This window comes from Protomyctophum parallelum, assembly GCF_964188405.1.
Source record: "Protomyctophum parallelum genome assembly, chromosome: 14".
In the NCBI taxonomy this organism is placed as follows: Eukaryota; Metazoa; Chordata; class Actinopteri; order Myctophiformes; family Myctophidae; genus Protomyctophum; species Protomyctophum parallelum.
In genome coordinates, this window is record NC_139709.1 from 31,651,444 (window position 1) to 31,666,529 (window position 15,086).

At 43.0% G+C, this 15,086-nt stretch overlaps 1 protein-coding gene across 1 annotated transcript in view; it reads left to right on the forward strand.

Moving 5' to 3' along the window:
- Positions 1 to 4,884: 4,884 nt before the first annotated feature.
- Positions 4,885 to 15,086, forward strand: part of asic1c (acid-sensing (proton-gated) ion channel 1c) — a gene marked incomplete at its 5' end in the record, with an annotated part of 136,067 nt that continues 125,865 nt past the window's right edge. The window contains one exon of the mRNA XM_083781750.1: positions 4,885 to 5,439. Coding sequence (XP_083637876.1) covers positions 4,885 to 5,439 — 555 coding nt within the window. The remainder of the gene's footprint in view (positions 5,440 to 15,086) is intronic.

Genomic DNA, 15,086 nt, shown 5'->3' on the forward strand with positions numbered 1-15,086 from the left:
AGGTGACTAATCAACGATTAAAATTATATAAAACACAATACCGATTGGTATTTGTAACGAAGACTCACGCTTCCAGTCATGTTGTTGGATCTGAGTAGTTGCTCATTGGATATTTAGTCCCCATATATGGGGATATCCGACTAGGACGTTGGGCTATATGACATATGACATGTCTAGTATGACAATCCCTATATTTGGCCCGAGCCGACCTAGTGCTGATATCAGATAGATAGATGTGGTAGAACCATATATGGATAGATCTACCTGGCTTAGTCATCGTGACAAGCATAGTCGGAGAATATATAACAAGGGTCGGCTTCAGGGAGAAGGCAGAAGTCGAAGCTTCCTGGTTTAAGTTCTGTGGCAGGTCCTAACCTAATCAGCAATACAGCCTTGAGCTATTTTCTCTCTCTCTCTCTCTCTCTCACTCACTCACTCACTCACTCACTCACTCACTCACTCACTCACTCACTCACTCACTCACTCTCAAAGACACAAGGCAACTTTAGGTGTGCATAATAATTGCACAATTTGTTTTTGATTTTTCAGCACCTCCTGGTGGACAAATTGTGACATAGCCGACATTGTCACTCCTTTTTCAGCTCTTCCTCTGTGCATTAATTTTCATTGGCAGTGGGCATATGTTTTATTCATGCAGCTCAGGTCAAAAATGTATTTATTTTTTAAACACAAAATTTGCATTGTGTGCTTGTAGATCTCCTATTTTTTCTATTTGTCATACGACAAAGTGTTAAATATTCCAATGCTCTGTTTTATTCCCGTTAAAAATGCAACCCTCATTATAATGTACGAAGAAAAGAAGATGTATACTGAATATTTTCACATTGTAAAAGAAAAGAGAGACAAAGCTTGAACTCATTTTCATGCATTGCTTAGGGAAGAGACCATCACAAACCCCCCCCCCCCCCCCCCCTGCCGATTAATATTCACCACATTATGCTCTGCATGCACTTGAAAACCAATTACCATCAAAAAGTCCAGCACTTCCTTTATGCAATCTGCAAAAGAATGCATGGCTGCTTGTACATTAGCACTTTGGATGTTAGTGGCCTATGCCTGAATAACGTCACATAACAAGGTGGACCGGACCCTCTTGTAAACAAGTGTAATGCTTAATTGGGTCGTCCACTCACGGTTAACAGTCTTTGTATTGAGTTTGTGCTTGAAATGTACTGTAATTCTGCAAACTGTTAATAAATATTTCAATCAATCAATCAAACAAACATGTTCCCTTTTCCACCAAAGGAACCTTTGTTCTAGAACTGGTTCCGTTCTAGATTCTTGGAACCTTGCTTGCTTTCACGGAACCGGCGGCCATTTGTTGGTTCCAGTTCCGAACCACTTTTTGAGGGTTCTGAACTAATTCATTTTCAGTGGAAACACTCGGACGGGGGACGGGGGGACGAGGGAGGGGGAGAAGGTAGAGGGTCCTCTGTGGTAGCCCATATAGATATAGCAGTGTTTTTGGCAGAAAATTTCTATTTTAGTTTTAGTCATTAGTCTCTTGAATAGTTTTCATTTAGTTTTAGTCACATTTTAGTCACCTGGAGTGCTTTAGTGTTCTAGTTGACTGAATATCATAAGATTTTAGTCGACTAAATCTACAATTGATTTAGTCGACAAAAATGTGTTGCCGTTGTTTTTACACTTCCTGAAAATAGCCGAAATACAAGCTCAACGCATCGCAGCGCGACGCGTTGTGAGCTTGTAGATCTGCTATTTTCAGTATGCAACCAATTATTGTAAATTGACTTATACTGGATCTCTTGTCCACTAGTCCCATATTGTATATTTGTACGTCTCTAAATGTTATGATGAATTGAAAACGGTGGACCCTCTTGAAAAGTGTAATGCTTTGAGTTGAATTGAGTTGTGCTTGAAATGTACTGTAATTCTGCAAACTGTTAATACATACTTCAATCAATCAAAGACAATATTTGCCTTGTTGACTGATCGGCATATTGGCTAATAAATTGACTGATTTCAGTAAGTGCATGTTCATCAATTTAATCAATTGTGTTGGTCATCTTCAGCCTACCAAGCTTCAGATTGGGAAGAGATGTTTTATAATGAAGATTTATTTGATTCATTCCCAAAATCATGATATCGTGGATTGTGATATATTGCTAAATTGCGAAAAAAGAATTGTGATATTATATTTTTCCATATCTCCCACTCTTATGACCAAAATATTATTTTAAATATCTATATCACCCAATTTCTATATCGGTGCATCCCTATTTTTAATAATGCTCCATGGGTGCTTATTTTATTTATTTATGTGCCTATTAGTTTTGCTTAAGATCTTTTTGCAGAATGTACCCTTAGGACTAGAGACATTGTCTTGCAGTAATTGGAAAAATTAATGAGGCGATTCATTTAGTAAAAGTTAAGTATGTGACATTGTGTAACACATAGTGTAACACATGTTACAGTAGCCTGTCCTATTGTAAAAATAATAACATCTGATGTCTATTAGCAGAGAAACGCATCAAATCCTAGCCAAGGTCTCACCCATGGGCCAAACCACATCCATCCTCCTAGTGTGCTTTTTATATTTGTTCCAGAATGCATACTATTGTCTGTCGGTGGCTGGTATAGCAAGTAAGCACTTGCTGTCTTGTAGTACAAAAATTGCAATTCCTCAAAAATGCTTCTGGAAGATAAGTCTCAACACTGCTTGTCAGGAAAAGGCATTGTGATCCATGTAACATCACAGTGGTATATCACTTCAGTCAAGGTGTTGGCCTTCCCTTCGCTGAGCATTTTTTCAAATTGCATTTCTATGGTGGCAACATTGCTTTATCTCTCTGAAGTTGATGGATGAAATGGTATCTTTTTTTTTTTTACATTAAATTTTTTTATCTCAATAACATGTCACTGTTTTGTGGGTAACAGTTACTACAGTGTGTTCACTGTGCTTGGTTAGGCTTGACTTATTGATTTATCTATCCTCAGTAATTCATTGTTATGATAATGAAGCTTCCCAGGGTAGCCAATGGGTGATAATCACGTTTACTCCTAAGAGAAATGAAAAGGTTTTTCAGAAGGGTGTGATGAACCTTTAACCCCAATTACAAAACCAAGGCCATTTCTCACACACAATGAAAAGAAAAAGAGAGACATGACATTGGGGTTTTGACTACCAATATCACATTAAAGCAGAAATAAGTGAATTGTAAAGATGCTTCCCTAGAACAGGTATTTTCTTATTCATGGCCTTATTATGTAGGGATCAATGAAATCATCAATGCGTGGAAATCAATTGATCCATAAAATCAGTGTAATTTCTTTGTTTGCTTTGTTCATTTGATTCGGTGAACAAAGAAAGAAAGAGACAAAGAAAGAAAGCGTGTTCAGTTTCATGCCTGTGAGCCTGGTTCTTATGTTACATGTGATCACATTCAGTTGTATTCGGTGATGCTCGTCAAGGGAATAAACATCCAACCTGTGGCATTCTTGCAGACGGTACGAGAGCGCAAAAAGATGACGGTGACTGCCGGAGCGTGTTTGAAGAAGGTGGTGTCCAGATTGAGAGACACCCCCCCCCCCCCCTACCCCTGGTGAGCACAGACACAAAGACGCACACGCACACACAAACACACGCACGCACACACGCACAGCCAAGCAGCCATTCGGAAGTGGGATGTATTCGGACTACTAAAGAGCAAGGGGGAGAGCGAGGGGGAGAGAGAGAGAGAGAGAGAGAGGGGGGTGGTAGCGTTGTGATAGAGAGCAAGAGAGAGAGAGAGGAGGCGAGCTTGCGAATGAGCCTGACAGGCTCCAGACGGCAGAGTATAAAGCTGCATGTAGACAACATACACAGAGTGAAACTGGAGGTCTTTCTAGGCAAATCGTCAGTGGATTGATTGCAGGGGGTGGCCATAAAGCATCAAGAGGTGGTCTCCCCTCTTTAACTGTGGAACCAGCGCGGACGAGGAAGTACTGGGGAGTCGGGACCCCGCGGAAAACCTGCAAACGCTGGTTGCTCTGGGTTGGGTTGGTCGGAGGTCTGTGACCCCCCCCCCCCCCTCCTTCCTTCCCTCCCACCCACACCCCCACCCCAACAACCACCCCCTCATCATTTTGACCCTGGAAGAAGCAAGAAGAGGATAAATACACACACGAGGACACAAAAAAAGGCAGGTGACCGCGGAAGGGACCAGTGAGCCATTTCTTTTCTTTATTACCTCCATTCACAAAATCCACCGCATCCCATTATCACAGCGATGTAGAGGCATTCTACCCCGATTGGAGGAGGAAGGGTCCCATTGACTGCTGAGGCTTATAGCCCCTCTCCCCAAACGCTAGCCTTTCCATTGCAGCCCCCTACCCACACACTCTCTTTTTCTCTCTCTCTCTCTCTCTTTCTCCTCTATCTCTCTCTATTTTCTGTATTTGTTCTTTCCATTGTCCACTCAGGAGGCATTGCCTTTCAGTATAGAAGTGGGTGTTTCTGGAGCTGTCATTGTGTTTGGTTCTGCTACAGAAGAACAGCCTGGACATAACGGGCAGTGTGAGAGAAGAGCTTTGGAAATAATAAAAGGAGGGTAGGGGGTGGTGGTGGTGGTGGTGGGGGCTGGATCTACAGGAACAGCTGACGACCACCGGAGGATGGATCGCAAACGAAAGGGAAATTGACCAAACTCTGACAAGCAGTTTTTATGTGGACGACTGACATCTCTCTGCGGGAGTAGCGGGGAAGCAGCTGTGACGGACTCAGACGCCGGCGGGTTGGCCTCTCTATACTATTCTGTTGCCGAGCAAAAGTCTGTAAACCCCCGAAGTTATTCTTCTTTTGTGAGGCGGGGGTGGGTGGGTGGGTGGGTGGGGGGGGAGGGAGGCGGACTTTGTTGTGCAGCCATGAAGGGGGACTCGGAGGAAAGCATCGAGAGCGTCCGGCCCTCCAACCTGCAGGCGTTCGCCAACATATCCACGCTGCATGGCATGAGCCACATCTTCGCCTACGGGCACATGACGTTCCGCCGGATCCTCTGGTCCATCACCTTCCTGGGCTCCCTGGGCCTGTTGCTGCTGGTGTGCATGGACCGCGTGTCGTACTACTTCGAGTATCCCCACGTCACCAAGCTGGACGAGGTGGCGGCGCCCAACCTCACCTTCCCGGCGGTCACCTTCTGCAACCTCAACGAGTTCCGCTTCTCCCAGATCACCCGGAACGACCTCTATCACGTCGGCGAGCTGCTGGCGCTCCTCAACAACAACTACCAGATAGCGAACCCGCATCTGGCCGAGCCGGAGGTGCTGGCGGCTCTGAAGGTGAAGGCCAACTTCCAGAACTTTAAGCCGGCGTCGTTTAACATGACCGACTTCTACAACCGGACGGGCCATGACATAAACGAGATGCTTCTGGCGTGCACCTTCCGAGGACAGGAATGCTACGCAGTGAACTTCACCACTGTAAGTACCTGGGTGCTGCCATGCCTTTTATGCTAATGCTGTACGTTCACATGCTATACTCGTTTTTTTTTTTGGGGAGAGAGATGGGGGAGTGACATGCAGTAAAGGCTGTCGGGATCGGGAGTCGAACCCGCGGCACACTGCCAGACTCGGACTACCGGCCAAGGTGCCTGGACCGCTGAGCCACGGCCCAGGCCACATGCTATACTTGTTATTGCTATAATTATGTATTCCTTGTCAGAGTCTGCAGTCTGTGCCATCTGTATTCTGTATTCAGATCCATTATGCTTTTTGTGGTTTATGCATTATAGATAATGAAATACCTGTAGGCTACCTGTAGGATACACTCATTGTTCTTAGTCAGGCAAAAGAAAATATTGTGGTTCTTTTACAATGTAGACCTCCAGTGCTTCCAGGACTCACAAAAGGCTACCACTGGAATTGGAGTCACATAAGGTTATTGCTGCAATCTCAGTTTTTGTAGCCTGGCGAATCAGCCGTTGGCAACATGTTGGCGGATTACCACAAAATGGTGTGATATGAGTCTGGCTTATTAGTCAGACTAGAGTTTTTGTACACTGTAGTAGTGTATAAAGTTTGATCTTGTGTTGTATAGAACTTTTATGTTTTTAAAAGTGTGTAAGTTGCCTTTCACTGTCAGATTAGTTATGAACTTAAACAGTTGTTGCTTCCCGTCACATGTTGCAAGAGTTTCTATTGAGCCTCGAGTATACAGCAGGTCAATGACATGAGTCTTTGCAGTTCCTGCATTAATACGTAGCTCAAAGGTATCTCAAGACGTGCTTGCTTTCTAAATGAAGGAAGGAAGGCAGGAAGTCATGTTTTTGTGCGCGCGCACAAAACATAAACAAGGGGACATATTGGTGAGATGGCCATCAGAGAGCAGGGATAGTTATGAGTCCAATAGTGAAAGATGCACGGTTGCACCATGGCAGCCAGATAGATATACAGAACATATACTCAACTATTGTCAAGTACTGCAAGGAATGGCTTTTTTTGGAACTTAGCTCGTTCGTGTATTCTGTCCATGACGAATTTGTTCCAGCTTAGCAATGGAGAGCATCTCTATTGAAACATGGAGAAGTTGGAGTTTATCAGTATATATGTTTTTGCAGCAACCATACCTGCCTTATACCCATTCTGGGCAGGAACCCCTTTTGGTATTTTAAGCATTATGGTATGCTTTAGCTATAGCAGATCTACAAGCTCATAGTGCGGCACCGAGTGCTGCGCTATGACCTTGTAGATCTGCTATTTTTGAAAAATCATGAAAAAGCGTTGCAAATCTTTGAATATATATATTCTTTCACAGGGAAAGTTTTTTACTCAAATCTTTGCTTATGGGGGGTCCCCGGAACAACATATTTTCAGATGGGGGGGGGGGTCGGCGGCCAAATACATATATTTTTGGGGGTCCTTGACATGAAATAGTTTGAGAACGACTGACATGGGGTTTTTCAGAAAACTGTCAGGATTTAGGAGGCATTTATAGAATGTCCTCAGGTCCATCTGTCTTTGGTGGGAAGGAAGGGCCCTTGTCTCATCAGAGCGTTGTGGTTGTTTTTCACATGTGCCCTTGATTAGGTCACTTCTGTATGATGGCTCTGTCCCACTGTTCGAAAATAGCCGATCGGGCCACAGATTGATCCCCGTGGGGCCCTGATCAATTTAGAATATATGGTTTTAAGTCTTTAATTATTCATTGAAGCATCTGTTATACATGCGTTATGTATGAGAGCAATTTTTAATAAATCAGTAATCACAACACAGCAGTGTGTTTGTTGTGGTGTGCATATCAAGTGCCTTATCCAAACCGCTGACTCGTGTAAAGTCAGTCAATTAGAGATAGAAGAGACTCTTTCATGGTGAGTTATCACTATCTCCCTCCACTTAACTCAACTATGGTTTTTTTTTTTAGCATGTGCTCATAATGAATTAGGCTTACTCCAAATGACAAGAGGAAATGTATCCCGCAGCACATTAGTATGATCATTATGTTTTACGCAGTGTGAAATTAAAACACATGTTGAGGCAGTAAGTAAATTAAAATGGAAAGATAAAGGATTTAGGATAAAGATCTCCCACCCTACACAGTAACTTGAGCATGCCATGTACTGCTCATTAAACAGTTGTGCCGTACTGTAGTAGCAATGTGAGGCAATTTGACCTCGTCCCTCTATAAAATGTCAATACTACTGTATGACACTCACCTGGCGCATTGACCTAAAACTGGTATGCATTAGAACCAGTGGACGCTGCACAAAGAAGACAGGGGCAATCGCTTGGACTGACTGGTTCATGTAACTGAATAGATTCTGCAACTAGACAGCTTGCTGTTAAAGCCAGTGAATGCTTAATGAGCTGATGTTTGCTGCGCCAAATTCTTTCCCCAAATCAAATGAACACCCTTCCAAGTAGAAGGCAAGCTGAAGAGGTTTTTGTTCTAATGTTCTCGCAAACCATTTTTAAGGTTTAAAATCCATTGAGATGAAGGTAGAATATGAACATTTAAGAAAACGCAATTACTTTGTTGTCTCTATAGCTCTGACATATAACTTTTCATCTCATGTAGGCTATCCAATGTTGTAACTTCTTGCTGTCTTTATATGCACAACCAGAAGAGCTTAGAGTCTAAGCTCTTCTGGTTGTGCATATAAGACAGCAAAGGGTCTAAGCCTTAGGGCCGATTCATACTCCTATTTTACCGCTGTTTCGGCGCTGTAGTGCCGAAATGATTTCGGCTCGTCAGAAAATTTCAGTAGCACCGAAGAGCCGACTTTAGGATGGTACCCGCCCCCCCGAACCTCAAATGACGTCAAATTGTAGGCTCTACAGTGCCGAACCGACTTTTATTCGGCTCTAAAATAGGAGTATGAATCGGCCCTTAGACCCTTTGACAAACTTGAATTTGATCAGGCTGTGTCACTGCCATTATGTTATTAGGGTGATTTTGTGAGGCAGCGGCACTAGCAAAAGCTCGCTTTAGATTGGAGTGCCCTTTTCATCAGTCAGACTAGAGATTATTAGTACCACTCTAAATGTATCACTTATTTCTTACAATAATTATATATACAGTATAGGTATATGCAAAATAGTTTATATTTGAATATTCACTCGCTGTGACTGTGAGTCACTAGTAGATTAATGTAGAAGCTTGTGTCACAGAGCCATTAATGAGCCTGGTTTTCACCATGTTAATTTCCCTATTTTCTCTCGCCACTTTGTAAAGTGCAATTTCCTTCCCCAGTTCCCACATAATTAAACCTGGAGGAATCCTATACAAATGGCCAAGCAGTGACTGACTCCACAATCCTCAAAACGGATCAAATAACTGTGTGGTTTTAGCTTTGGTTGAGGGTTTTGCAAGTTTATGTAGCATATTTTATAAGATGAAAACATACATTTAGCCTACATGTTTGCATTCAAGTCATTTGGACTTGTGAAACAAATTATACATTTCCAGCTAATTTTACTCAGTTGAAAATACTTTTCTTTTCCAGCAAGCTGATGGAAGTTGCTGCCGATAAGTACGGCCATGCTTTCTAATGTGTAACCCATTGAAACCGGGAAAGCATCTGTGTCTGTGGATTTTAGCCATTATTTCATGCTTTTGATATAAAAAAAATCCCCTAAAAAAAGTAGCGCCCCTACTGGTACTAATAGTCATACTGGTGCTCATTAACGCCACATAGGCGGACACATAGGTGAACAACACATGAACAACACATGAACACGGACATTGCTGTTCCTTTTGAGTGGTTGCACCACTCAAAAGGATTTATACATGCAGGTATATGCAGGTATATACACGCTTGTAGATCTGCTGTTTTAAAAGATCTTTTATATATTTTTAAAGCAAACATTTTTAACTCAAATCTTTGCTTCTGGGGGTCCCTGGAACAAAATGTTGAAATGGGGGTCGGCTATTACATAATGCCAAATACATATGGAAAGGTTTGAGAACTACTGACATCAGGAAACTGTTAGGATTTAGAAGACATTTGTAGAATCGGCCTCAGTTCTTAATGGATTCCTTTAACCTCTTAAACCCCAGGCGGGGTCCAGGGGGAAAATCCGCAACATCGGAGTTGGAACCGGAGACCAGTTGGGTCTCCATTGACGCGCTGAGCGCTGTTTAGAGGTGGACAGCCGCTGCCCCCGCCGGCGGGGGCATTAAGAGTGCATGCCACAGTTGTATGACAAATGTTTAATTGGGCTTAAAATATTTTCCTCTTTGTGGGTCCGACTCTGAACTGTAGGCTTATGAGGCCTGTTCAGTTGGCAGTAGGAAGATGTGGTCCAACACACTGTTACCCCTGTCTTCAAAGACAGTTTATATGATAGGAGCAGTTTGAGCATGTACACTCTGGTGACATAGTATGACATTTTGATGGAGTAGGTGAAGCTGAGGCACTGCTGCACTCTGTACTCTGTACTGCATTATGATTTACATTGACTCAGTCAGAAATGTGTTCATGAGGGGTTGGGCTGTGTGCCAGGCAGCATGCCATAATGATCCAGCAGAGTATGCTGTGCTGTGTCTGTGAATACGTGGGACGTATGGAGCATCTTAATTCATAACCTTTGCAACGTTCTTGAAACGGGGGAAAAAACAGAACTCAGTTAAAGCTGCTATAAGCAATAATATGTCCAAATATTAATGACCTTTTTATTTATTTTAAGAATTTAGTCTCTGTGACACATTTAGGGGCCGCAATCTGCATTCAAAGATGTTCCTATATTGTCATTGGTCGAAAAAAACCTGGTCGCAGTGACTAACCAATCAGGAAGCAGACAGGCAAATCTGATACTAATTGTTTTTGGGAGCGTTCTACCCATTGCTGGCTGTCTGAATACCAGAAAATAAAAAGGTCATTAAAATGTTGACATAACATTTTGCTTATAGCAGCTTTAATAATGAACATGTGAAAACTCAAAATAATGTATTTTTTTTGTATCTGCAAAGCCATTATTTTGTAAGTAAATCTGCTTTTCCAAACAAGGAATCTGTATTCAAGGGGAATGTGCAGATATGTAGATGGATACAGTACACTATGAGGAAATTATCATTATTCAAATTCTCCCAAATAAGTGTAGAGAGGATTCATACATTTTTAGAAAGGACTCATTAATTTTTATTCAAAGGGTAAGCAGGGACATTGTATGCACTTTTACAGTTTATTTGTTGTTTATTTTATTTTCTCCCACAATTCCGTTCCACCGCTCCCCAAACCGTCCCCATCCACCCACCGTAGAGAGGACGATTTACAATGCAAAGGACTGTGTGGACTGAGAGTGATGAGCTTTGACCTTGATTAAATGAAAGAAGAATTCCATTAAGTCTTGAACATGATGCAGCTTAGAAAGCAAAAACATGCAAAGTGTTTTTGTATTGTAATGGATGGGTGGATAAGAAGGGGTCATAATTTACATTTCAAATGCCATTCAACAAATTGATTCGTAAATCCTTCATCATAACAAGCTTTCTTGGCAGGTATAATTAATGGTTGTCTTCTTTAAAATAAAATAAAAAAAGATTCCAAGCACTTCGATTGTCAAAGAGTTACCCACCTAAGCAGGTGACATTTTGCATTGCAATAAAACTTTGGATTCGTGCTGGAGAGATGAGATGAGATGAGATGAGAGTGCCATTCACCCCAGAGTGATTTTAAAAACCAAGGTGGGTTATCATTGCAGTGAGCTTCACAGCCCCTGGCAGGCCTTGTCGGGGGTGGGGGGAAAACCATTTTAATTTCATTGATATCAGCCAAATTTATATGCATTCACACACCTTTCGAAATAAGTGGATATAGATGATTTGTATGCATGACCTCCATCCATAGACATTTTTATTAAGCGGTGAAGAGCTGTGCTGTGCTGATGGCACGGATGCTCTGAAGAAGTGCTTGTCTGATTAAAGACTGTCTGCTGAGAACAGATTCAGCACAGAGATCCCCAGCATCAGCACATGGTTATCTGATCATTATCCTTGCAACTAGGTAGGTAAGACAGAGGCCATATTGTTTTGGGACCGGGGTCAGGTTAAATGAATCCCCCAGAGTGTAGTTGGGGGGGGGGGGGGGGAAAGGAGAGGTCATCTCACTCAGGCATCTCAGGTTACTTCTACTTAGATCTGGGATGCAGATCTAAGTAGAAGTAACATGGCTGCAAAAATAAAGGTTAAAGAAAACACAAAATTGGCCAGGAAACGGAAGCTAATTGACATGGACAGCATAAAACCTGTGCCAACCACATTGTTGCCGAGATTATGTGGTTACTTCCTATTTCTGGTGGCTTCTGGTTAGTGGCTTAACTTAGTTAAGGTTGGGCCCCAGAGCAGGCTATTGTATGACCAGGCAATTTTACCAAAACAAATCAACAAAACCATTACTGTGTTGGGATTGCAGGTACACTGTACAAATGGAAGTATGATGCTGATTTACCACGGGCCCAAAATGTTGCCCTGGCCCGGCCCAGCCCGTTATGGTAGCCTACCGCAGTTTTACAGCCCGGCCCGAAGCCCTTTTCAAATGTGCGCTTTCACAGGTGCACGCAACGCACGGCGTCTTTCTGTCAGCTGCGCTCTACTCTCGTGGCTAATAAAAACATACATTCCAGACCAGCCCACCACAACCAGCGCGCAGATAGCAGAAACTCTACCGCCCGCTCTGTCGAGGCACACACAAACAAACAAGCCCTAATACCACCACTTTTACAGAACAACATAAATGATACAAACCAACAGACAACTACACAACCCTTTGTTGCTCTCACAAGGTAATATGCCCGGTGCCCGATTCTATATGGCCAGTCCACCCCTGACAATAGCGACTTTAAGCAACGACGGATACGGCAGTCGGCTACGGCAACCGGAAATGGATCAGTGCTCGATACATAAACCTGCTCTCCGTCGCAGCCCTTTCTACTACAGAAGAACCTTCACTTACACGTAGTGTCTACAACGCCATGTCATAACCATGTTTATCGAAATTATAGCTGTCATACATTTACACCGATTGCTCCATCACCTCTCTTATGCTGCATGTGTAATGTGTTGACATGCTCTGAATGAAGAAATAACACTAATGCCATTAGTTTATTAAAACGTTTTTTAGAATAACACAGATTGCTCCAGCACCTTCCTCTTTCCACTGCTGATCATGTCCAGCATGTAAGAATTAAGCAATATCGGCAAGTTAGCTGACGAGCGACGGGGTGTTACATATTAAAAATAATAATAATGTGTTTGTTTGACACATGCTGCATGGACGCGTCACCATGGCAACCAATGTCTCCGTCGCCGGAGGCTGTTTGCTTAACAGATTTTGATAGCTACGGCGTGGGCGTCATAGCTGCCGTACTTCCGCGTAGCGGAGCCGTCCTGAAAACAGTCGTTGCTTAAAGTCCCTCTAGTATCTCTTTAGTCACGTGATCAAGACGGATCTGTCCAATGTTTCATGTTCCATCCTGAATGGCTAACATTGGCTTCCAAAGTTTTCATATTATGAATGCGCCAATGTGGTGTGACATTTTGCACTCATATATATCATAGGCGGAAGATGGCACCCTTTTCAAATTGGCCTATTATTATATTATAGCGCCACCAGGAAGCCACAATAACCTACCTGACCTGGCAAGTCTGTATTCATTCATGTAGCAAGTTTCTTCTTGAGGCTCATAGAAATGCCAGTATACCAATATGTATAGGCATAATCAAAGTCCTTTTTAGTTTAGTTTAGTTTAGTTTAGTTTATTTGATCATCCTTCAGTTTCAAATACAATATTTAAAGACAATGAATGGAAGCTGTTATGTGTGGATTTTTGTTCATTGACATACCTTTTAAACTACTTTTTGCCCATATTCTCTCCTGATGACTTGTTATCCAAACTACACCCCATGCAAGTAATGGATTTAACGTCAGAGTCACCTACCGGTCAACCCAGGAGACTTCTTCAGTTTGTCATTGGACCCCCCAAAAAAAGAACTCAGGACTCCGTTTTGCCGAGATGGAAAGACAGTTTGTCTGTTAACCAGACACTAACCTTACGAAGTTCAGCTCTTGGGTTTCTGGTTTCTCTTCATCATGCGAGACTAATGAGACTGAATGGCTCGCAAAAAGCAACACATTCCAGTTAACACACCCTTAATCCCTTCAGAATTACGTATGGCATCAGACCGGCGCGGTCTAACCGGTCATTATGCATCCTGCGCAGTGCGCATGTTACGACCGACCGCATCCCAAGTGGGCGCTCGCTGTCTCCTGCTCGAGCACCCACAGAATCGTTGCTTTTCACTCCTATGCACCTGTCCTGAGTAGACCCGCAAAAGGACTTCCTAACCAAATCTCAATTACTTGCTATCCAATAAAAACGAATGCATGATTGCATCAGCAAGCCCCTTAATACTAATGCATTAGGATTTCATTCACCTGTACGATTCCCATGTTCCGCCACAGCTGATTATAATTATGGAGACAGTACAGGATGCTATACACTGTTCTGATTCTATAATGCAAGATGACGGACGGACGGGAGCAAATAAAATGGCCTTTCACCGTTGATGTCGAAGTGAAACACTTTCATGGCAGTCCATGATGGTGACTGTGTGTACACTAAGTACACACAGTCGCAATAATTGAGCTATTACACAATTATCTATTGTGATCCTGGGCTCTACACATCCTCCACCAACCTGGGGAGAGCAACGGACTTGAACTCATGCTTCCTTCATGCATGAGTTTCCAGGTTGCTCCTTACACTTTTCCCTGGTTGGACATAGCGTGTGGAAGGAACACGTTATTCCAACCAGTTCCTTTCCCCTCCATCAGGCGCCCCGGCTGGCCAGGGGGAGGGAAGTTTAGTGACCACGATTAACTGCATGTTGTTGTGCCGTTTTAAAATAGCAAAAGGACATCTTACTGTATTGGGCATAAGAGGTGGTTTTAATTCATATGATGTACAGTTGCTTTGCTCTCACGCAACATAACTTTTGGGCCTTGACTGTGCCTTGTGCCGTACAATGGCCCAACTTCAGGCCTACGCGCCCAGGTGAGAGCCACAGCTCATGCCATTTAGACTAGCGGACACAGTCACATCGCACTAATACGACCATAGTGCAGGTGGAACATTGCTTAAGGCATTGCCCACGTTGCACCAATTGCTTAATTTATACTACTAGTCCTTACCCGTTGTATGGACAATTTCCCCCCATAAATATATTTAATTGCTCTTCATTTTAACTTGTGTAATATATTTGTATACACACAGATGTAACAAATATACGTGGAGATATTTGAAAGGTGAAGATGCCTGTGGAGCCCCCCATTGAAGGGCATTTGTATGTCTGTTAAATGTGAGAGTGTAAATGGGTCAATTGTATACGCTGTCTCTGAGTTACATGAGACCCCCATTACTATTGTAAAAGCAGTAGCGAAACACACACACACACGCGCGAGTGGCGAAAGTACACACAGACACACACACACACACACACACGTGCGTTGCGAAGGTAGCGAGACACGCACACACACACACGCGTGGCGAAAGTACACACACACACACGTGCGTTGCGAAAGTATAGCTGCGTGCATGTAGCTCATGTGTACGGCACGGCGAAGGAGGTGGTG